Genomic DNA, 22012 nt, shown 5'->3' on the forward strand with positions numbered 1-22012 from the left:
TGTAACACCACGGTCCCATATTGGAAAGATGAGAAAAAACTCACATAGAGTAGGTGGATTATAAAGATAGTCATGAGTGCTAAGTCTCACATTATCTAGTTATTATGTGAAATTGAACTTTATAATGAATTTTAGGAAAGCTTCAAATTGACTAGTCATTTTGGGGTAATAGTGCAGATGTGACTAGTGCTTTTCCCTAAATTGTTACAAATGGTATCAAAGCTATTTAGTAACACCAAGTCATGCAGTGCTAGAACACTGCATGATGTGGCTCTAACGAGGACGTCAGGAATTTAAGAGGAAGAGTTTGTAACACCCCGGTCCTATATTGGAAAAATGAGAAAAAACTCACATAGAGTAAGTGGTTTATAAAGATAGTCATGAGTGCTAAGTCCTACATTGCTTAGTTATTATGTGAAACTGTGCTTTATAATGAATTATAGGGAAGCTTTAAATTGACTAGTCTTTTTACGATGATAGCGTAGATGTAACTAGACATTTTCCCTAAGTTGTTACACACCCCCAGGTCCTGCAGTGGCCATTGGGTGGCCGGCCACCCCTACAATTCAAGGTTTTTCATTTTTTTAAAAAAATTTATTTATTTATTTTAAGTTTTTTTTTTTTTTTTTTAAAGAACGGTAGAGTTTTTGGTCATTTAAGTTTAACTCCAATTAGAATACATATGTTATTACCAAACTAAGGAATAAAAATAACTATTCTATTCTATTTTCGTCTATTCCTAGTAATAGTTATTCATTTTATTAACTCAATACCTATTCTGCGAACTAAACGAGGTATTAAGGCTAAAAGGTTTGACTCGTTTAATTAAATGAATCGGATTAAAATTGAATTATATATTTTTATATACATACTTTAACATGACCCAAACCTGAAATACAAATATGAATTGTCACTCTTACTTGTGACCCTTACCACCCCCTTTTAGTTTCGTCCCTTATTATGGTAATGGAATAATGTTATACAAACACTTAGTTTCAAGAAAATGTTATATTGGTTTCAGTTTCATTATCTATAATTAAGCTTATAAGACTCTGAGTTTTAAACATTTCGGTGTCGAAATTATTAATTAGATCCGAACCGAATCCGAATCCGAATCCGAGCCAATTGGATCTATTGGAATCATCCATGTGTCGCTTCCCCACACCGGCTAGTGGTGTCTAAAGTGGCAACATGGTCCTGAAAAGTCACTGCCACGCCACGCCAGTAGACCACTGCACGGGTTTGAAAGGACTTGAAGAATGAAGATTCCCTCCTATTCGCATTGGAAGTGTACAACTATGCTTCCAATCAAAACCGGCCACGTTTTCATATTAGCACACTAACGTCACGACGCTGGCTGTATCCCCTTTGGTACTACTCAACGTCAACAGGGATTAGGAATTTAGGATACACGTCTATGACTCTACATAACCAAAAAAAAAATCAGAAAGGAGGGATACACGTGTCGATATTCTTGATTCACCAATCAGGGGGATCCGTGCGCGTCCTTCAGGCACAGCCGGGTGAGGGACCCACGAGAAGAGCCCGCGCGCACTCACTCCCTCGTGATTGGATCGTGAAAAGAAAGAGCCGAGGATGTGCGCGCGGACTCTAAGGCCGATGGCTGCCCCCGTAATTGTCGCCCAAACCAAGGACATTGCTGGGATTAAACACTCTAAAAAACATGCGTAATGGTTTTCTCTACTTTTCCTTTCTCTTATCGAAGCTCGAGGCAGACACTTTGCACAGAAAAGAATAAAAAGCAGAGAGAGAGAGAGAGAGACAGAGAGAGATAGATAGAGAGAGAGAGAGAATCGAGAGGTTCACACTGCTACGTTAATGGCGGTTAGGGTTTTTCATTGATCTCCCCCCAAGTAAAAAGACCTTAATCGCCTTCCTGCGCTTTCTCTCTCTTCTCTTTGCAAAAACCAAAAAACCCTAATTTATATTACTTGAGGCGGATCAATTACGATTGAATTTCTCTAATTTGGGCTTCGAGTTTGAATCGTGGATATAGGAGCTGGCATGGGCGCGCCAGAGAAGTCGCAGGCCAACGCCAATTCGATGCAGGTGAGTCTGCTTTAGTGTAATCGAAAGCTCATTACTTTGCCCTAGAACTGAACTCGATGCAGATTATATTTTCTTTTTAGTGTTCGTTTGAAGTTTGAGTATGGTCTTCGTGACTCGTAGTCTGTAAATTGTAATTTGTGGTGTAATTGTGTGATTTCGGTTAATTTAATTGTGACGAGGTCGGACAAGTTCGTAGATTGAGTGTAAACGTTTCTAATTTTATTATATTAGGTTTTTCGTGATATTACTTTGGGATGCGGTGTGGAGAAATGTTTCATCATGTTTCGCTATGTTGTCGTGTTGGTTTGTTAAGGAGTACCAATCAGTTTTAGCTGCTATAAAGCATGCAGTGCGGTTGAACTGGCTGAAAATGCCAAAACGAGTAATATTGTCGTCGCCCGGGTGGAGAAATATTTTTTAAGTAATTATTTATGGAAGTGTTTAAAGAAGTTACTACAGTAATTTGAAGCGCTTGGGTTGAGTATCAACTCCTTTTGCAGTTGAACAGGATTAATGGTTGAGGTCTCCGCTTAACCTTATGATTTTTTTCATAAGTTGGTTGGAGGGCAAGTTTGATCCTCAAAGTGGTAAATGAGTTAAAGCTGTAGTCTGGTACGTTGCATTGGGCTATTTGAGTTTGAATTTAGGAAACATTTTTCACAGGCTTGGTGGTTTATGCTTAAGTGAAATTTATCAAACATTTTGCACAGGCCTCTTTTAGCTCAATTCAAACTTCTAAAGGCATTTTGGGCTTGATTTAGTGAGAGCTCAGGATTTTGAAATAAATCTGATTTGGGTTGGGAGTTTTTCCACTTTTGGTTGTTGTGTTTGTCACTATCTTGGCAATTAAGGGATTTGGAAGATTGCTGTTGTGGTTTTGTCGGTGCACAAGTTATTGGTCCTTTTTGAGGAAGTTCCCTATAAAATGAAAATTTTCTTTGGCGGAACGGTAATTAACAACCTCTTTCTTTCTAAGCCATTTGATAAAAAAAATATCATTTTTTTTAGAGATTTAATGCTCTGGAGTAACGTGAATTTTTTAACACTGCATTCAAACAATGGAATATGGTGCTGACATGGCCTAAATTACATCTATATTATACTTATAAAAAAAATCCATCTATATTATCCCTCCCATGTCTATCAGAGTCTGGATTCACTTTAATTAAGATGCCATATATATAAATGTGTTGAATTGAGCTTATTTTAATTCTTAAAATTTATCTTTTTTACCCCATTTCTATATCATCTGCACTGTTATGCATGTATGTGGGAGTTTTTATGATGCCAGGTATATCTTAGTAAATTAAACTCAATAGTTATGGTTATTCCCTCGCTTTTCTAGTTTCACTGAATTTCTGGACTTGGTGTCCCTTTTTTTTTCCTTCTTCCTAATTGGGGTTTTTTCTTATATACTTCTTGTCTACTTGAGTTGTGCTCCTATGCACTTTCAATGAATTGATTTACTTATAAAAAAAGGATATTCTTAGGTTCCAATAAGTACAAGGTTTACAAATGTTGCTCATCAAAAAGTAAAAAGGTTTACAAATGCGCCAGTGCAGGCGCGTGTGCACACACAATGAATAATCACCATTTTGATGTTAGGGGAGTTATATTGGCCAAAATTGGCATCATATTTATAAGTTCTTAACACTTGCATCATCAAAACATCTTTAGTAGAGCAGAGAACTTGGCTGTTGTGCCATATTTAGTAAGAGTGTTTTTTGCACATATTTTCCATTAGAAGTATCCTTTTGTAGGAGACTTATATGGTTGTGGGAGCTCTTTATAGTTTTAGGATTTCAGACTTGAGTGAGTGGAGGCTTGTGTGGCGTGGTTTCTTTGTGGGGTATGGGACTGATATCTCTCATCTTCGGTTTGCTGATGATACATTGCTTTTTAGTGGGACTGGCCCAAATCATCTACGCAATTTACGAAGCTTATTCTTATGTTTTGAAGTTGTATCGGGTTTGAAGGCGAACTTAGTTAAGTTGGAATTGGTTCCTATGGGAAATGTTGATAATGTGGCTGGGAGTCTAGGTTGTGGGGTTGCGTCGTTGCCCATAAAGTATCTTGGTCTTCAGCTGGGGCATCCTTCAAGGCAAAGCATATATGGGATGGGGGTATTGAGAAGATAAAACATCGTCTAGCTAGTTGAAAAGATTGTATATATCTAAGGGTGGTAGGATTACCCTTATCAAGAGCACCCTATCCAACTTACCTATGTGCTTCATGTTCCTCTCTCTCTCTCTCTATTTATTTTTTATTTTTTTGATGTCGGGGAACCTCTCCAAGGCAGGGCCCTTCGGATTCATCACTGTAGAGTAAACCCCGGTCTCGTGCACCGCACCCTCGGAAGTTTCCCTATACGGAACTGGTTAAATCGCTGGCTTTTTCACCAAGGGGTGTAGCCCCAAGGAATTGTTTGCTTCACGTTCCTCTTTCTCCTCACTTCAAGTGTTGGAAACTGTATTTAGAAGCTTCAAGATAATTTCTTATGGGGTGGGTTAGGTGAAGAGTTCAAATATCACTTGGTGAGTTGCTCCAAGGTTTGTATATTGATTTCTATGGGAGAGTTGGGGGTTAGGAACTTGCTGAGGTTTAATCATGCTCTTTCAGGTAAATGACTTTGGCGCTATGGGCTTGATAGAGAGGCTTGATGGAGAGTGGTGGTGGACTCTAAATATGGAAGTTCATGGGGAGGTTGGTGCTCTAGTGAACTTGTTGGGGGGTGTATGGGGTGGGTTTATGGAAAAATATTAGGAAGGGTTGGGGGCATTTTTGTAGTCAGACCAGATTTGAGGTGAGAGATGGCTTTAAGGTTAGATTCTGACATGATCTTAGGTGTGGGGATTTGGCCCTTAAGGAAGTCTTTCCAGTTTTATTTAGTATTGTTGCGCATAGAATGCTTCTATTGCGGCTCAAGTGGAATTTTCTGGAGGTGTCATTCAATGGAACTTGAGCTTTGCATGAGTGGCTCATGATTGGAAGGTGGATGTCTTTACCTTGTTTTCTGGGTGTTGTATTTAGTGAGAATGAGACGGGAGGGGGAGGACAAACTGAGGTGGGTCCCATCCAAAAGAGCGTTGTTTGGTGTTAAATCCTTCTATAGTGTCATGGGTTTTGAGGATGGTTTTCGTTTCCCTCTGAAGAGTGTTTAGTGGAGTAAGGTCCCTTTGAAGGTGACCTTTTTTGTTTGGTTGGTGGCCCTATGAAAGATCCTTACCATGGACAATCTCCGGAAGCGGCATGTCATTGTGGTTGATAGGTATTGTATCTATAAAAGGAATGGGGAGTCCGTAAACTATCTTCTTCTTCATTGTGAGGTTCTTGTGCCATTTGAAATGTTTTCTTCCGTCCATTTGGGGTGTTTTGGGTTATACCTAGATGAGCAGTCCGTAAACCATCTTCTTCTTCATTGTGAGGTTGCTTGTGCCATTTGAAATGTTTTCTTCTATCGATTTGGGGGTTTTGGGTTATACCTAGATGAGTAGTTGATTTGTATCCTTGTTGGTGGACTACCGGCAGCACCTCGAAGTGCTGTTGTGTGGAAGATGGTGTCTTTGTGCCTTTTGTGGTGTCTATGGAGGAAAATGAATGATACAAGCTTTGAGGACCTTGAGAGAACTTTGGAGGTGACTAAGCCTTTATTTTTCAACAACTTGTATCTTTGGACCAGTGCTTTTGTTTCTCCTTTGGTGATTAGCTATCATGATTTTCTTGTTCTTTTTGCTCCTACGAGTTAGATGGCCTCTTTTGTATACTTTTTGTGTATCTAGGGGCACCTTACCATTTTAATGAAATTTCGATTACTTATAAAAATAAAAAAAGGATTTCAGACTTAGACTACTGACGTTGAGATTCCCTTTTAAATTTCTTGCTGTTGATGTGGAGCTCTTTAAAGTCTTAGGATTTGAATTTGAGTACCGATGTTGATATTCTCTTTTGAATTTCATGTTGTTAACATATTTGAGTTATATCATTCCTTTAGCCAAGGAAATTGGAAATGCTATTCATGCTTAATAGATGATGAATAGCTCCATGTGTGGTATAATACCCCATCCTTTCTACATTCGGCAACTGCTAGTGGGCTACCATGTACTCCCTCCGTCCCATGTTGTTGATCTTGTTTAGAAAATTCAATTTTTTAAAGGATATCATATAATGGAGTAAAAAAAAAAAAAACTTCCCAAAACTTACCTTCTAAATTTAAACTCAAATATAGCACATGAGAAAGGGGCTGACGACTTTGGGAAATCCCAAAGTGGGACAGAGAACCAGCAATATGGAACGAAGGGACTATTAGGAATGTAGCTGATATGGCACTGCCATATAAGCATAAGCATAAGCATATCTTTCATGTTAGTCACAATTTTTGTGCTAGACACCAACGTGCTTCCAATGTTTATTGGATTTTTAATAGCTTCAGATTCTTTCATGGCTTGCACACATGTTTTTCTTTTCAAATATAGGCATACAATCACATGGGATAGCTGTGGAAATGTGTCATGTGGCTTCTAAGTTTTCAATAGTCGTAATAGTTACCTTTCTATTCATAAGCATGTTGTTTTGGATTTTTAGATAATGTTATTCGAGTTCATTGTAGGTAATGTGCACTTTCATTATTAATTATTGTCCTTTGCTCACTCGACTTCCAGCATTATGTTCAATTTATATTTGTTATTTATTTATTTTTTTATTGTTATCTTGTTATCCAATTTGAAATTTCTAGGAATGCTTGTCTGCTTGGCATGTTGTCCTTGAGATGAAGTTCTGGCCTTTTTGAATTTTTGTGAACATTGATTGTATTGACTGGATGATTGATAGAAGTACCTCATATAATTCTTTTCCTTTTTATTTTTTAATTTCAGCGTGTTAAGGTATACCGTTTAAATGACGATGGGAAATGGGACGACCAAGGAACTGGACATGTCAGTGTTGACTATTTGGAGGTTCGTTCATATCTTAATCTTCTTTGATGTTTGTCTGACATTGATGAGCAGATTTTAGAGCCAAAACAGCTGTCTCAAGACAACTGTTGAAAATTTAATTGGTTAGCTAAAACCTTTCATGCATTTTGATTGAATGCACATATCACAGCGATCAGAGGAGCTGGGTTTGTTTGTTGTTGATGAAGAAGACAATGAGACATTACTCTTGCATCGTATTAGCTCAGACGACATTTACAGAAAGCAAGAAGGTATTTTTTGGTTTCAACAGATGAATTATATTATTTTTCCTTTCCCAGTTGTAGCTAATACATTATGCCAAGTGGTTTCATCAGGCTATAATATGCACTTTTATTTATTTTCAGATACAATTATCTCTTGGAGGGATCCAGAATATTCTACGGAATTAGCACTTAGTTTTCAAGAGACCACAGGGTGCTCTTACATATGGTAACAATTACATATTATCCTTTTTTTCCCTTGTTATTCCTGCAAAAGCTTTCTGCTTCAGCCACCATTTGATGCCTGCTAAATATCATTCATGCTTTGTTTAGGGACCATATCTGCAATGTGCAAAGAAACCTGCATTTCAGTACTCTTAACAGTAAGTTTCTGCAATTAAATTTTGTACAAATTTGGAATTATTCATTGCATCTTGAATTTTTGACCTTTGTATGTCTTGAAACATTAGATGCATCTGGAGTATCGTAGGGCTATTGTTATATGATGACTTCTCCATATGCTCTAGATTCTCTCATCTTACTTCCCCCACTTTCCCTGTCCCCTTTTGTTTTGGATTTATAGTTAAGTGGGTCTGTCTGGTTGAGTAGAGTGTAGTGGAATGTAGGAGTAATTAGTGTGAAAATTAAGGATGGTAAAATTTTGTTGAACTGGACAGCCAGCAGATTAAAACCTAAACTTGGGGTTGAAATTAGGAAACTTGTCGGTTGTACTTTATTGAAGGTTATGAAACTAAGAATGAAATCCCCAGTATAGTCATGCAGGGGTTTAAATTTTGATTTCAATTTGAAACTTGGTATGGAGTTTATTGATAGAAGTTAATTAGTTCTGAACCCATTGAGTAGAATTATTGGTTGGATCTGTCAGCTCAGAAGCTGACACAGAGAGAGAATGTTGAGATTGGGGAAAATAGTCTAGGGTCACGAGCATGCTAATTAAGCGGATGGGGGTTTATGTTGCTTATTAGTGGCACAATGGCACAATGATCTTGATTCTTGGTTGCAGGTGCTGTTGGCTTTCCCCTTATTTCAACCACCAAGTGGTTGTGGGAACTGGGAAGTGTTTATTAATTAAAATTTAGTTCACTTGAGGAGCTAAAATAAAGTGAGCGAAGCTACCCTTCTTGCAAAGTGAGATACAACCACTTTTGTGCATCTTTTACAGGATTTTTTCTTTATTTCCCCCCCTTTTAATGAATTTTAGTGTGTTTTACAAAACTGGTGAACCTTTTGTTTGTTTGTTTGTTTTGTTTTGGTTTTTTTTCCCCGGATAATGAAGTTGATCTTACTTAGAGAAGTGAACATTGTGTATGCATGTAAGCTGAACATCAAGAAGAGTAAAGCTGAAAAGGCAGTTGAAAGAGACACTGTTACCCAAGAAATAATCTGAATGGTCAACAATATTGTAATTGCTCCTTATTTGTGGAAGTGAAACACTTTATACTAATCTTTAATAACGAGTAAACGTTAGTGAAAAAAAATCTGTTAATTCAGTAGGAAAACACCAATGACAACCAATATGAACATATGGATAACCACAATCTCAGTCTTCATCTTGGAGTTTGTAAATACTTTTGTACTTTCCTTCTTCTAGATGCACCACAGCACCAGATAGATGTTACACATGATATCAAGGTGGCATACCTGCAGGCTTATCTGTCCTTGAGGTCAATGGCCATCAGCCAGTAAAATTGAAATCCACACAAGACCATGGTGCATGTGGAAAAGTAAACAGGAACTGAATAAATATTGTTGAAATTTAATTTGCAAAGACAAAGAGTCTTGTAATCATCTGATTTCCTGTATCTGTGGTTGGAAATCCATAATAGTGGCGCAAATAAATAATCAAGTTTCTGGAAGGAATTGAAGATTTATGTCAAAGACGGAATCTAATAATTGTTACCATTGAGAGGTCCTTTCCATTGAGAACAAGTCCACATAGTTAGAGAAAACAGCATCTGATCTGTCCATACACTGGAAATTTCTGTATACATTTTTATATCTCTTATTCTTATTTCATTTGCAGGGTTCTTTTTGGTCTGGACCATTATTTAATTCTCTTTTGTGATATATGCAGACGAGACATTTCACAGTGTGAATAGCGAGTTGAGGGAATTGCCTGCAGTTGAGCTGTCCTCACTTCCTCTGATACTTAAGGTTCAAAAGGATGCTCTAGTTCTATCTTATGTTATAGTCGGTTCAAGTTTCATATTTATTACTTTTTTGGCCAATAAGCTTGGTGTATGATTCCCTATTTTGCCTATCACTTCATCTTGATATTGGTGGCATTTAATTGTGAATGTGATCTTGGTCTCCCTCTCTCTCTCTCTGTGTTAATTTTAATTTTTCTAGCTGTTTCCTCTTGCTATCTTAATTAGCTGGATGTAAGTGTAAAATTTAGCGATTAATGATCTAAGAGAAATTGGTTAACAATGAAAAGTTATTCATTGCTGTAACATGCTTTTCATTCTTTTCAGTAGTTTGTTGCTGGGTAGCTTGAACAGCAGAATAATGTTCCATCCACGTTTGCTCTCTGGTTAGCTTTGGGCTTACTATTGTTTTATTTTAAACAGCCTGATTATGACTTCTAGGATTTCAATGAGAATTGCTATTGCCACAGTCATAATAGCGAGGACACATTTATCCCCTCACAGCGAAAATGGCTGTTGTGAAAAGATGCACCCAGTCTCTGTGGCTGTGTTGCTAGCTTCTTCTTTTCATATATGCCAGCCAGCTGGGTCACGGATCTGATTTTATCTCTATCTTTCCGTGTATGCAAATCTGGTGGTTATGGATGCTTTAAAAGAATTAAATGTAATGTGATACTTCTAGCATCTCTTTTATGATATTCTTTTTGTTCCTTCTAATCTTCTTATAAGAAAGCATTTAGCTGTCTACTTCAACTCATAAACTTAGTAGTTTGAATTTTACTTCCTAATTGCATGAGCTACTCATTGGCTATGATTGTGTAGGTTTGGAATAGTTTTTTTTTTTTTTTCATGTGTAGTTAAACTGGTCAGTCTTAACCCATTTCAACAAAATCAGTTTTAGCCTTTACTAGGCGCTTTTATCTTCATTGTGGGGATGTATTACCCTCTCATTTACTAATATTATTTTTGTAACGACCTACGAAAAACGCTAGCCACGTATGATCAATCACTCTAAAAGGGCTAGTCAAGTTGCAATTGGTACTCTTTGAAATCACTTATAAAGTCCAATATCACATAGTAAGGAATGCAAGATTTATTATCCATGAGCTCCTTTATAGTTTTACCCACTCTATGTGGGCAATTTATCTTCTCAATGTGGGACTAATTTTCTAGGTGTTACAATCTCTCCCACTCAAATTCCTGAAGTCCTTAGCTTGGTCCATGTTATGCAGTATAGTGCATTAGCGTCACATGATGTTATTAGGTTGCTCCATTGTAATGACTCAAGAAAAGCACTAGTTACATTTGTGCTATTTTTTAATTTTTTTTTTTTTTTTTTTATAAATAATTCAATCTCATTAGAAAGCACAGAGGGGCACAATCTGAGTACACAAGAAGTATATAAGAGAGAGCTCCTATTAGGAGAAAAAATGGAACATAAATTAAAATTTTTTGAAAAACTAGAAAAGTGAGGACTATTATATGCCTTTATCCATGCATAAAGGGACTCGAACATAACTGTCTTTAGCTCAACCACCGAAATTTTGCAATCTTCAAAGCTCCTTGCGTTCTGCTATCTCCAAATGCACCACATTAAGCACAAATGTGTCATCCTCCAAACTTCTAAAATATTATTGCTTTCCAACTGACCTCTCCAGCTAGCCATGACTCACTCTACACAAAAAAGACAGAAGATTGAAACCCATAATTCTCTCATCACTTCATAGTAACGAAAACGATGATCTATTGACTCCCCACTCCTCAACACTAATCTACCACTGCGACGTTCGTCTTCCTCAGGTTATTCAAAGTTAAGATCTGCCCTAGTGCCGCCATCAACATAAAGAATGTTACTCTTGAAGGAGCCTCAACTTTCCAAATGCTTTTCCAAGGAAATGGGGAGCCAGCGGGAATTGACAACGCATGATAAAAGGATCCAAGAGATTTTATCCTTATGTGTGCTAATCGCTATTACTCCAAAAGGACTAGTTAAGTTGGAATTTGAGCTCTTGAAAATCATTTATAAAGCCTAGTCTCACCTAGTAAGGAGCTAATGTGGGATTTAGCATCCATAACACTTGTAATCCACTCGCTCAATAATGGGACAATTTATCTTCCTAATGTGGGATTAATTTTCTAGGGTTTCATAACTTTATATAACAGATTTAGTCTTATGTTCATACATGGCATATTTAGGAATGTATAATGTGGTGTGGTTGCAGTTTCACGTGCATGACAAGTATTTATGTATAGTTTGGTAGGCATAGTGATAAGAGTAACTTAATATCAGTATGTGCTATATAGTAAAGTGTTCGTAATTTTTGTTAGATCGTTTTGCTTTCACTGTAACATTGATTTTATTGCTTACATTTTTCTTTTAAATAATTACGCTTGCACCTATTCAAGGATCATTTTAATAAAACTAATCAATCTTTGTTTTGTAGACTGTGGTTGAAAGTGGCATTGCTGATCAGATGCGACTGACAGAACTCATTTTGAATGATGTAAGTGTGTTCATCTTGTTGATGTAGGTAGTGGGACCTTGCCCTTTGAAGTTGGTCCAAGTGTGCCAGTTTTAATGAAAGATTTTGATCAGTTATATATTTTTAATGCATGTCAGTTTTAGTCTAACCTATTCCATTTCTTTCATATCTTAGTTGTCTAAAACAATTGTCCATTTATTTCATGGCACACGTCTCTGACCATGTTTTCATATAATGTAGAACTTTTCCTTCCTTTGTTTGTAGATGATCCACTTTTCAGATCTCTTTGAATGAGTCTAATTTTTTGATGCAGCAAGAATTTTTCCGAAAGCTGATGGACCTGTTTAGAATCTGCGAAGACTTGGAAAATATTGATGGTCTTCACATGATATACAAAATTGTCAAGGGAATTAGTAAGTAATCCTTAAAGCTCCGCCAACATTCTAATTATGTACTAGATATATGCATATCCTTCATTGGTATTGAGTGACTTTGTCTGGTTACGTGCAGTTTTGCTCAATAGTACTCAGATCTTCGAGAAGATATTTGGTGATGAATTGATTATGGATATTATTGGTTCACTGGAGTGTAAGTTTCACTATTGTTGTTTTAAAACATCTTATGGCAACCTCTCATATATTTATTGACAATTAATATTTGAGCTTTGAAATTTAGTTATAACTGTTGTTTAATTGACTACTCGTTTATGTATCCTATCATGTGGTAGTAGCATATTTGTGTCTTAGTTAACATGAGGTGCAGTTTATGATTTTTGTTTTCATTAATATCCTGACGCTTCAGTTTTAGATGGATTTGTTTATCGATACTCTCTCTCTCTCTCTCTCTCTGTGTGCATGCCTTGTGCCACTCAGAATCATCAATGTGTAAATCTGTTGTGGCTGAGAGTTTTTTTGTATATCCATTTAGGTGACCAATTTTTAATGTTTGAAAGTTTGATAATGATATTCTTTATCAATTACTATTGAGTTAGTATTTTTTTTTTAATAATTAATAGCCAGTCTTATTGAAAGCGTAAAGGCGCCCTAAAGTACACCTGGAGTATACAATAAGATTTCCTAACTAGAAAGGAAAAAGCAAACAAGAAAGTCATCGTAACTAATCGACACCGGGAAGACATACGCCACAGTCCAAAGGTATAATGTATGAAAGCAATAGGATAATAAGTCTTCCAAGGAACTCTCCAAGTCTTCAAAACACCTATTATTTCTCTCCTGCCATAGACACAAAAAAAAAAAAACAAGTAGGCACCATCTTCCAAACCGCAGTGCTCCCTCTCCTTCCCAAGACCACCAACAGGCGAGCAAATCGGAAACCCGTCTCGGCATCACCCAAGACAACCCAAACCGACCGAAAAAAGGGCACCACAAAGCATAAGCTACCTCGCAATGAAGAAGAAGGTGATCCACCGTCTCCTCATCCCTCTTGCACATACAACACCTATTCGTCACAATCACATGTCGTTTTCTTAGGTTGTCTAGGGTCAAAATTTTGCCCAAAGCCGCCAACCACACAAAGAAACTCGCCCTCGAAGGAGCTTGTGTATGCCACACACTCTTCCAAGGGAATTGCCTCCCTTCAGTGCATGCCAAGGAAGCAAAAAGAAGTTTGACCTTGAAATGGCCTCTTTTGGAGGAAATCCACCACAACCTATCTTCACACCCTTGTCTCACTCGGGCAGAGCGCAACACCTGGAAAAAAGAGGCAAATACATCCATCTCCCAATTATGAGCCCCTCTAGAAAAACTAACATTCCACTGATTAGAACCACCCCGCACCTCCAAATGAGTCGCAACTAAGGCGTCCTTCGCACAAGCAATACTGAACAAACCAAGGAAAGCTGTCTTAAGAGCCGTATCTCCATACCACAGATCATGCCAGAAACAAACCCTAGTCCCTTCCCCCACCTCAAAACGCGTAAGGCCTTGGAAAGTGTCCCACCCTTTCCTAATAATCTTCCATAACCCTACCCCAAAAGTACCTCCAAGCTCCATAGAGCACCACCCTCCCCATAAGCTTCCAAACTTCGCATTCACCACAACCCTCCACCAAGCATCTCTTTACGATCCATAACGCCACAACCATTTTCCTAGCAGGGCGCAATTGAACACCATTAAGTTTCTAATACCCAACCCGCCTTCCTTAATCGTAGTGCATACCTTCGACCACTTCACCAAGTAGTGTTTGAACTCTTCCCCTAGCCCACCCCATAAGAAATTGCGTTGTAGCTTCTCAATGCGCTTGGCAACGTTAGCTGGAATAGGGAAAAGGGACCGATAATAAGTAGGCAAATAAGCAAGAGTGCTCTTAATAAGCGTGACCTTGCCAAATTAGGAACAATAATCCTTTATTTTGTATTCATGGTGGTTAATATTTTGTTAGCGTCCATTATATTAGTATGAACAGAAACAAGTATAAAATGTATGTTATTATCGTCATTATTTTTATTTGGGCTGGGGGATGGAACATGCATACTTATTTACATTTTCTTGAGTTCTATTTTTTTTTTAACATTTATGCTCCCAAGGCACTCTGTTGCTTATTTAACAAATATAATGGACACCATGGTCATATCTACTATCTAGTAATTTTTTATTTTGTAACCCCCTTTTTTTTTTTTTAAAAAAAAAAATGATGTTGAGCCTCTCTAAATGAATTTTGCAGATGATCCAGAGGTCCCTAATGTCCAACATCATCGTAATTTTTTAAAGGAGCATGTTGTTTTCAAGGAGGTAAATGTCTTGGTAGCTGGTTATTCTTCTCTTTTATGGAAGGAGGTTGAGATGGGTAGATGGAAGCAAGTTGCTACTTCTTGCTAATTTGTGGACATTTATTCATTTTCTGTAGGCGATACCAATTAAAGATCATTTAGTTCTGTCAAAGATACACCAGACGTACAGAGTTGGTTATTTGAAGGTGTTAATCATTAATGATAAACCTTTGCTTGCCTGTTTGTGATGTGATTCTTACCTTCCATGTTACTCTTATATTACTGCTTTTAGGATGTTGTTTTGGCTCGAGTATTGGATGAGGCCACGGGTGCAAATCTCAATTCCATAATTCAAGCAAACAATGCTATTGTAAGATTTTAAAAATCATTTGTTCAAATATATCGAGTGCTATGCTATTTTGCCTCTAATTGTGGTATTCTGTTGCAGGTTGTTTCTTTGTTAAAGGATGATAGTACCTTTATTCAGGAATTATTTGCTAGGTTGAGATCGCCCTCCACCTCTGAAGAGTCTAAGAAAAATTTGGTATTCTTTTTTACTTGAAGTACCTACATCTATTTTCCTTTCTTGAATATGTTAAAGAGTCTAAGAAAAATTTGGTATTCTTTTTTACTTGAATTACCTACATCTATTTTCCTTTCTTGAATATGTTAGTGTAACTGTCAATTCCAATATGGATATCTAATTTGTCCTCTTAATGCTGTGAATCACATTTCCGTACTATTATTGACTTCCCCCACCCCCGCCCCAAACCACCCCCCTTTCTCATTTGTATTCCTGTTAATGTTCTGTTTTGAATTGATTGGAAATTGAAGTCTTGTTTGTTACTTTTTTGTTGCCCATGTTTTTGGTCATCTTACTTTTTACTCAACTTCATGATGGGCATGAGGTCGGATAGTACTTATCTAGATCCTGGACTAATTACTTTGTCTTTCTCACTTTGTTAATTGAGAAATATTGTTAAGAGCACAATCTCTTAAAGAACACTGATTATGGAGGACAGTGAATTGGAGATAAATTAAACTTTGTGAAAAATTTCCCACATTTGTCCTTTTCTATAAAACATGCAATCATTGACTTTTTTATGAGATGGTTTTATATTTGTATCACTTGTTTGATTCTAATCTTAAAGCAACTTGATTGTGAGCGTAGTGTTGTTTCAGTAACCTTAGTACTAACTCTGTATTTCTTTTCATGAATTAGGTATATTTCTTGCACGAGTTTTGTAGTTTAAGCAAGAGCCTGCAGATGGTCCAGCAACTTCGTCTATTTAGGTATGCTATTTATACTAGTTCTGCAATTGTCCATGTGAATATAGACATTGCACGCTCTGTTGCAAACCCTTTGTTTTGAAAGTGATTGCTGCTTTAAGTGTTATATTTGCGTTTATTAAGTCTGGTACTTTATGTTTTCTTCTTATCAATTTACATGTTTCTAAGAGTCAAAAGTCTAAAATTCTTGCAGGGATCTCATGAATGAAGGAATCTTCGACATCATAACTGATGCTTTGCAGAGTCAAGACAAAAAGCTTGTTTTAACTGGGTAATAATAACCCCTAGTGTCTGTCTATTGCCTTCTTGTGTTTTATATATAAAAGTGTATTCCTTTGCATGATATAGTTCAAAGAATAATCACCATCCTAACAATAAATCATTCTAATGGATGCAGGACAGATATCCTCATTCTTTTCTTGAATCAGGACCCAAACCTTCTTCGTTCTTATGTAGTTCGGCAGGAAGGAGCTCAACTTCTGGGGCTCTTGGTATGCATTGCATCAAGCTTTTTGCTTATACAGCCTGTATATATGATCACATGTGGCACATAAACCAAACAGCACTTTTTACTCACATCAGCCAAATATTCTATGTTGAAAAGTGGAGGTGCACCAGTGGTCTCACGGCCAAAGCATGATTCACATTTCTTGTTCTTTTTGCCCCTACTACTTAGGTGGCTTTGCTTGGATACTTCCTGTGTACATGTTGCTCCTTACTCTTTTAATGATATCTTGATTAATTCTTAAAAAAATAAAAGAAAACAGGAGGAGATGAATAAATATGGAACATGTTAAATATGTGGAATAGCTTTTAGGATTGCTTACCCAGCTAATGAGATGCTCTATGTATTACATACCTAAAAACTCAATAGATTTTTTTTTTGATAAGTGAAAACTCAATAGATATAAAGATTAGTTTCAATGCTTCTAGTATAGCTTGTGATGGTATGGTATCTGCTGCACCCCCTCTCCTCCCTAAACGGGCCTGTAATCTTCCTTCTGGACGCCCACCCATCAAATTCTGAATGTTAGTTAGAATAGCTGTGACAAGCTGTTTTATCTCGGTTCTAAATTGGTGTTATTTATATCAATATATTTACATGTGTGTATCACTACGAATATAAAGCTTAAAATCAATACATTATACATATAATATTGAAAAATGATGACTCTTATCCTGAAAGAAGAAAAAATGGTTTGAGCTGCACATGTAGGTTGCCAGCACTAGTGGTTGCCATGCTTTGACCTTTAGAAACGCAACTTCTTGTGCAAAGATGGACTCAAGGTTTTAGTTGCAGAAACAGTCAAAAATCCAAGTTGCCAAGCCAATATTGTAGTTGGGTTTAGACTTGTTTGTTGATTAATAGTAACAAGTGTCTTAAAAGTAGTCTACTTAGATTTGCTATAATATGAACAGTAATTCGAGCTATATTTTGTTCAACCTCGTGTACAAGACATTAGGCTTTTCTGAAACCATAAAAAATTACATGGTAGTAAACTGTCCCCTCGAAAGGACACATGTTTTTCAAGCAGAATTGACTTATGGTTGTTTGTTGATGTATAGGTTAAAGGAATGACGACAGATTTTGGGGAGGACATGAATTGCCAGTTTCTTGAAATTCTTCGTAGTTTACTGGATTCATACACATTGTCTGGAGCGCAGGTGCCTGCCTTGACCATTTTTCCTTCTAATATTTGTTTCAATTACTCTTTTCTGAACTGGGCTTTTGTTCCAATTTTGAAAAAATCTTTAATCGCATTTATGCTTTTTTCTGTTTTTTACTCTACTTCATATAATATTTGTTTTAATTACTCTTTTCTGAACTGGGGGCTTTTGTTCCGATTTTGAAACAATCTTTAATCGCATTTATGCTTTTTTCTGTTTTTTACTCTACTTCATATCTTACATACTGTGTCAGCTTGATTGCTTGTGTAGCAAATTTCTCTTTCCATGTAATTAAAAGCTTCAGCTCTATCACATAGCTTATAGCTGGGCCTGAATTTGAACTTGTTCGGCAATAACAAGCCTGACTTTACAATTTCAAACATGGATTAATTGGCACTTTATTTTGTCGATGCAATGGAAGACTTTTTCCTCTTTTGAGGTACCAATTTGTCATCTCTCTCTCTCTCTCTCTCTCATGCAACCGTAGAAATTTCTCTATTTATTTTTCTAACAACCTTGCATTTGGAGTCTGCAACGGTTTGATTTTATATATGTGGGTGTAACATTTTGAATGTTGATTTGTATTTTATTATATTTCTGTTGAATTGTTGGAAAAACTTGTCAGTAAAACTACGATGGATTTCTTTTCCATGGTTCAGCTTAAAAATATTTATATGCGTTATTGTTTATGTCATCGAGTTTTTGATCTTGCTGTTTTGTTGCAGAGAGATACTATTATTGAGATTTTCTATGAGAAGCATTTGGGTCAACTAATTGATGTTATAACAGCATCTTGTCCTTCGGAAGGCATAGCTCAATCAAGTGGTAAATCTATGGGATCTGGTGGAAGAATTGGAAATCAAAATGGCACAAAGCCTGAAATACTGTCAAACATATGTGAATTGCTATGCTTTTGTGTTCTGCACCATCCATATAGAATAAAGTAATCTTTTGGATGCCTTTCATTCAATATTGACAATTGAATTCATGCAGAAGACATTTAACCTGTTAATATGTGGGTTTCTTTGCTTTTTGCAGGTGTAACTTTCTCCTTAATAACATGGTAGATAAAGTTTTGTTGTTGACACAAAGAAGGGAAAAATACCTAGTTGTTGCTGCTGTTCGTTTTATTCGCACTATTCTTTCCCGCCATGTAAGTAATTACGTCTTGATCACTGAATAACATCATGTGGCAGAATTTATTTTTTATTTGTGGTAGAATATTAACAGCGAAAAATGTGATTAAGTGGCAATTTGTTGTTGCTGGTGCTACGTGTGTATGAATGATTGGAGACAGTGGATCATTTGCTTCTGCATTTCTGCTTATTACGTGGGCTCTGCTGGGTTGGTTCTGATAGTGTTATTTGAGATGACTTATCATGCATTTGCATTAGTAGCCAACTAATTACTCAAGTAAAATGTGCTAGATTTGGGCTGGATGGGCATCTCTCATATACAATGCCATCATGTCAACTGGACATCTCTTGTATCTCAATCTCAAAACTTAATCGCCTATGTTACTAGGCCCATAAAGATTACTGGTGTATTCTGGGAATCTATTAATTGTATAATGCTAATTATTGTCTGCTTGGTTTGTCTGTGATTTCCAGTGGATCATCATCTCTTGTGGGTTCTGTGTAATAACTCAAATTATGTGCTTATATGCAGGATGAGCATCTGATAAATCATATGGTTAAGCACAACCTTCTCAAACCAATTGTGGATGCCTTTGTTGGTAATGGTAATCGTTACAATCTGCTCAACTCGGCAGTTTTAGAACTTTTCGAGTACATTCGAAAGGTGCTCATTTTAAATACCTCTTTATGTTTGGATTTTAGATATGTCTGGAGGTAAATCTCTACTAATTATCTTGTCTGATGCAGGAGAACCTTAAATTTTTGCTCAAATATATAGTTGATTCGTTCTGGAATGAGTTGGTCAAATTTGAGTTTTTGGTTTCCATTCACTCACTAAAAGTGAAATATGAGCAGGTATTCTCCCCATCTTGCTTGATTTTTACCACCTCATTTTGGATTCAGAGTTTCCTGATCTCAAAACTATGTTTGCAGTCCCTGGAGATTTGTGGAGCAAAAGGCACTGGTAATGTGTCAGACCCCAGAAAACGAAGTGATGAGCGTGCTCTGGAGAAAGAGGAGGAAGACTATTTCAATGAGGACAGGTACGTATAGGGAAAATATGTTAGAAGAATTATTTGCCAAGATTTTCTAGCGATAGCCTCTCAATTTGGATACTTAAATCAGTGATGAAGAAGATACAGCATCTGCATCAATGTCAAATACCCAAAAAGTACAACCTCAACCTGTTTTATCTAATGGAGTTACTCCAAGCTTCCAGCCATTAAGGTAAAGGAACTGTTTCACCCTAGAAAATTGGACGGTCATTTAAGAGTATATTTTGTATCAACCCGTTGCTGTTATCTTGATTTATGTCTTGACTTTTGTAGTCCTAGATCTGGTGGACTGGTTGACTATGATGATGATGAGGATGATGAAGACTACAGACCACCATTGAGGAAGCAGCCAGAAACTTCTGATGAAGATGAAGGAACAATGGAGTCTCTTAGGTTGAAGCGGAAACTTGCACCCAAGGATAACAAACCTGATGTGTCAAAGAAGCAGCGGATTGGAAAAAACTCAAAGTCAAAAGATAGTGTTTTTACTGCTTTGTGCTCAACCTTAAGCCACGCAGTGCTACCTAGTAAGAAAACCCCTAGCACCACACACGCTACTCCGCACACAGCTGATGGGAACCAAAGCTCAAGTGAAGAAAATCATCAGGAGAATAAACCTAAATCTGACACCGACAGAAGCTGTTCTGATAACAGCAGTACTACAGATGAGAACCACAGAGAGAAGGAACCTCCTGCTTCTAGAATATGTTCTGATCACTTGCATAGCACTTCAGATGATAGACAGTTGGGTGGAGAGGAGTCTCCATTAATACCACCAAAATCCTCACCAGAAATGGCTGTAAATGGATCCTAATTCATCCAGCATCATATTCAGAGGGCTTGACATTGTTTGTTCTCTTTTCTTCAACTCGTGGATGTGCTTGGTGGTGGAACCGAAGGAATGATGCATTTCAAAAGACAAAGAAATGAACCGAGGGGATGCATTTGGTTGATGGCTTTACATTGATGATAGGAGGGGTTACTGTATAGAGCTACTGAGAAGCAAAAAGTAATCCATACAGCAACGTGGGCCCATTCTCCCCCGTCACTTGGTCCTTCTGATGCTTTGAGCTTAGCAATTGTCTTCTGTACAACATTTACCAGCATTATTTTTTTTTTCCCAATTTTCTTACATGTTTTCTTTTGCCTTGTCTTTTTTCCAATCACCCTTTATTTGTTTTTTCCATTTTTGGCTATGTGAATCATATGATATAGAGGGCACAAATGTTTGCCCTGCATAGTTCTGCAGTTTTGTGGTGGTTGTGGTTGTAATAGAGGTCTGGTGAGGTGGTTAGAGGGCAAAGTTTTTCCAAACGTAGTTGCAGTAGTGGAACTCATTATAGACCAGTGTAAATTAGATTTTGAACACTTCTAACTTCTGAAGGGTCTCCCAAAGCTCGTGCCATGGCTTCTAATTTTGTAGAGGTATAGCCCCCTTCCCCCCTCTTTTTTTATTTCCTTTCCTGTTGGGAAACTGAAATTCTAATTAACATTATGAATTTACCATTCTGCTATTTCTTTTATGTACAATGAATTGTTTGCCCTTCCAACAGCAATTGAAATTTAGTTTAATTGACTTGAGAATAGAGCTTTAAAGTTAATGTACCAAACTTGTGCTCCTTGTTATGATCCTATCCACTGGGTGATCTCGAAATTAGGAGATGGTGAAAATGATCTATTTATCCCGTGTGTTAATGAGAAATATGATTATACTACCAGCCCTTGGTGGCTTTGGATAAAAACAGGTTCAGTTTTGTCATATGAGTAATGCTATACACATCTCTTGACGCGAATCTTGATTCAATGATAATTTTGAAAGTGTGTGGGAATGAGAATGTTTAGCATTACTTTTGTTTTGTCAAATAGGATATTATACTAAAAAAAAAAAAACAGAAGAAAAAGAAATGCCTGATGAAGGGGGAAAGAAAAAACTCTCGACTTTTTGGCCCTATGATCGTATAATGCATATAAATATCGTTTTGGGTTTTGATCAATTAAGCAAAATTTTGATTATAAATAAGTAAATAAGTTTTCGTTTAGTGTAGATAAAAGGCGAAGCCAAAGAAGAAAGCGATAGTAAACTAAATTCCGCGAGGCAACAAAATTGAGGTAGAAATACAAAGGACAAGTGGCAAAGTTTGATCCCAAAAGGTCGCCATGATGTGGGCATTCTAGTTACCGAAGCAACACACGTGTGGACACGCGAACACGTGTCCTCTTTAACCAACATTTGCTACAATTAAT

At 37.0% G+C, this 22012-nt stretch overlaps 1 protein-coding gene across 2 annotated transcripts; it reads left to right on the forward strand.

Annotated features, from left to right (window-relative positions):
* The first annotated feature begins 1727 nt into the window (after positions 1–1727).
* Positions 1728–21291, forward strand: LOC132180775 (uncharacterized). 2 transcript variants are annotated; one of them, XM_059593728.1, is made up of 24 exons: positions 1728–2070; positions 6942–7022; positions 7171–7270; positions 7385–7469; positions 7574–7623; positions 9336–9415; positions 11853–11912; positions 12205–12304; positions 12402–12479; positions 14574–14641; positions 14757–14825; positions 14912–14989; positions 15068–15163; positions 15842–15912; positions 16103–16180; positions 16307–16400; positions 17476–17574; positions 18303–18520; positions 18616–18730; positions 19246–19377; positions 19461–19568; positions 19647–19756; positions 19839–19940; positions 20042–21291. In XM_059593728.1, exons 1-24 carry the CDS (start codon positions 2026–2028, stop codon positions 20580–20582), a joined length of 2658 nt encoding a protein of 885 aa, XP_059449711.1. In that variant the 5' UTR covers positions 1728–2025; the 3' UTR covers positions 20583–21291. The 2 variants fall into 2 exon arrangements, with proteins under 2 accessions (XP_059449711.1, XP_059449704.1); XM_059593721.1 differs by having other exon boundaries at positions 19461–19756.
* The last annotated feature ends 721 nt before the right edge of the window (positions 21292–22012 follow it).

The sequence above is a fragment of the Corylus avellana genome, chromosome ca1, assembly GCF_901000735.1.
Source record: "Corylus avellana chromosome ca1, CavTom2PMs-1.0".
NCBI lineage: Eukaryota > Viridiplantae > Streptophyta > Magnoliopsida > Fagales > Betulaceae > Corylus > Corylus avellana.

What these genes read in the sequence shown, in the direction of transcription:
- LOC132180775 (XM_059593721.1), top strand. Translation starts at nt 2,026, where the DNA reads ATGGGCGCGCCAGAGAAGTCGCAGGCCAACGCCAATTCGATGCAG. An exon ending in ACAGAGTTGGTTATTTGAAG is followed by an intron (nt 14,826 to 14,911) that starts GTGTTAATCATT and finishes TACTGCTTTTAG; the next exon opens with GATGTTGTTTTGGCTCGAGT. An exon ending in ACACATTGTCTGGAGCGCAG is followed by an intron (nt 17,575 to 18,302) that starts GTGCCTGCCTTG and finishes GTTTTGTTGCAG; the next exon opens with AGAGATACTATTATTGAGAT.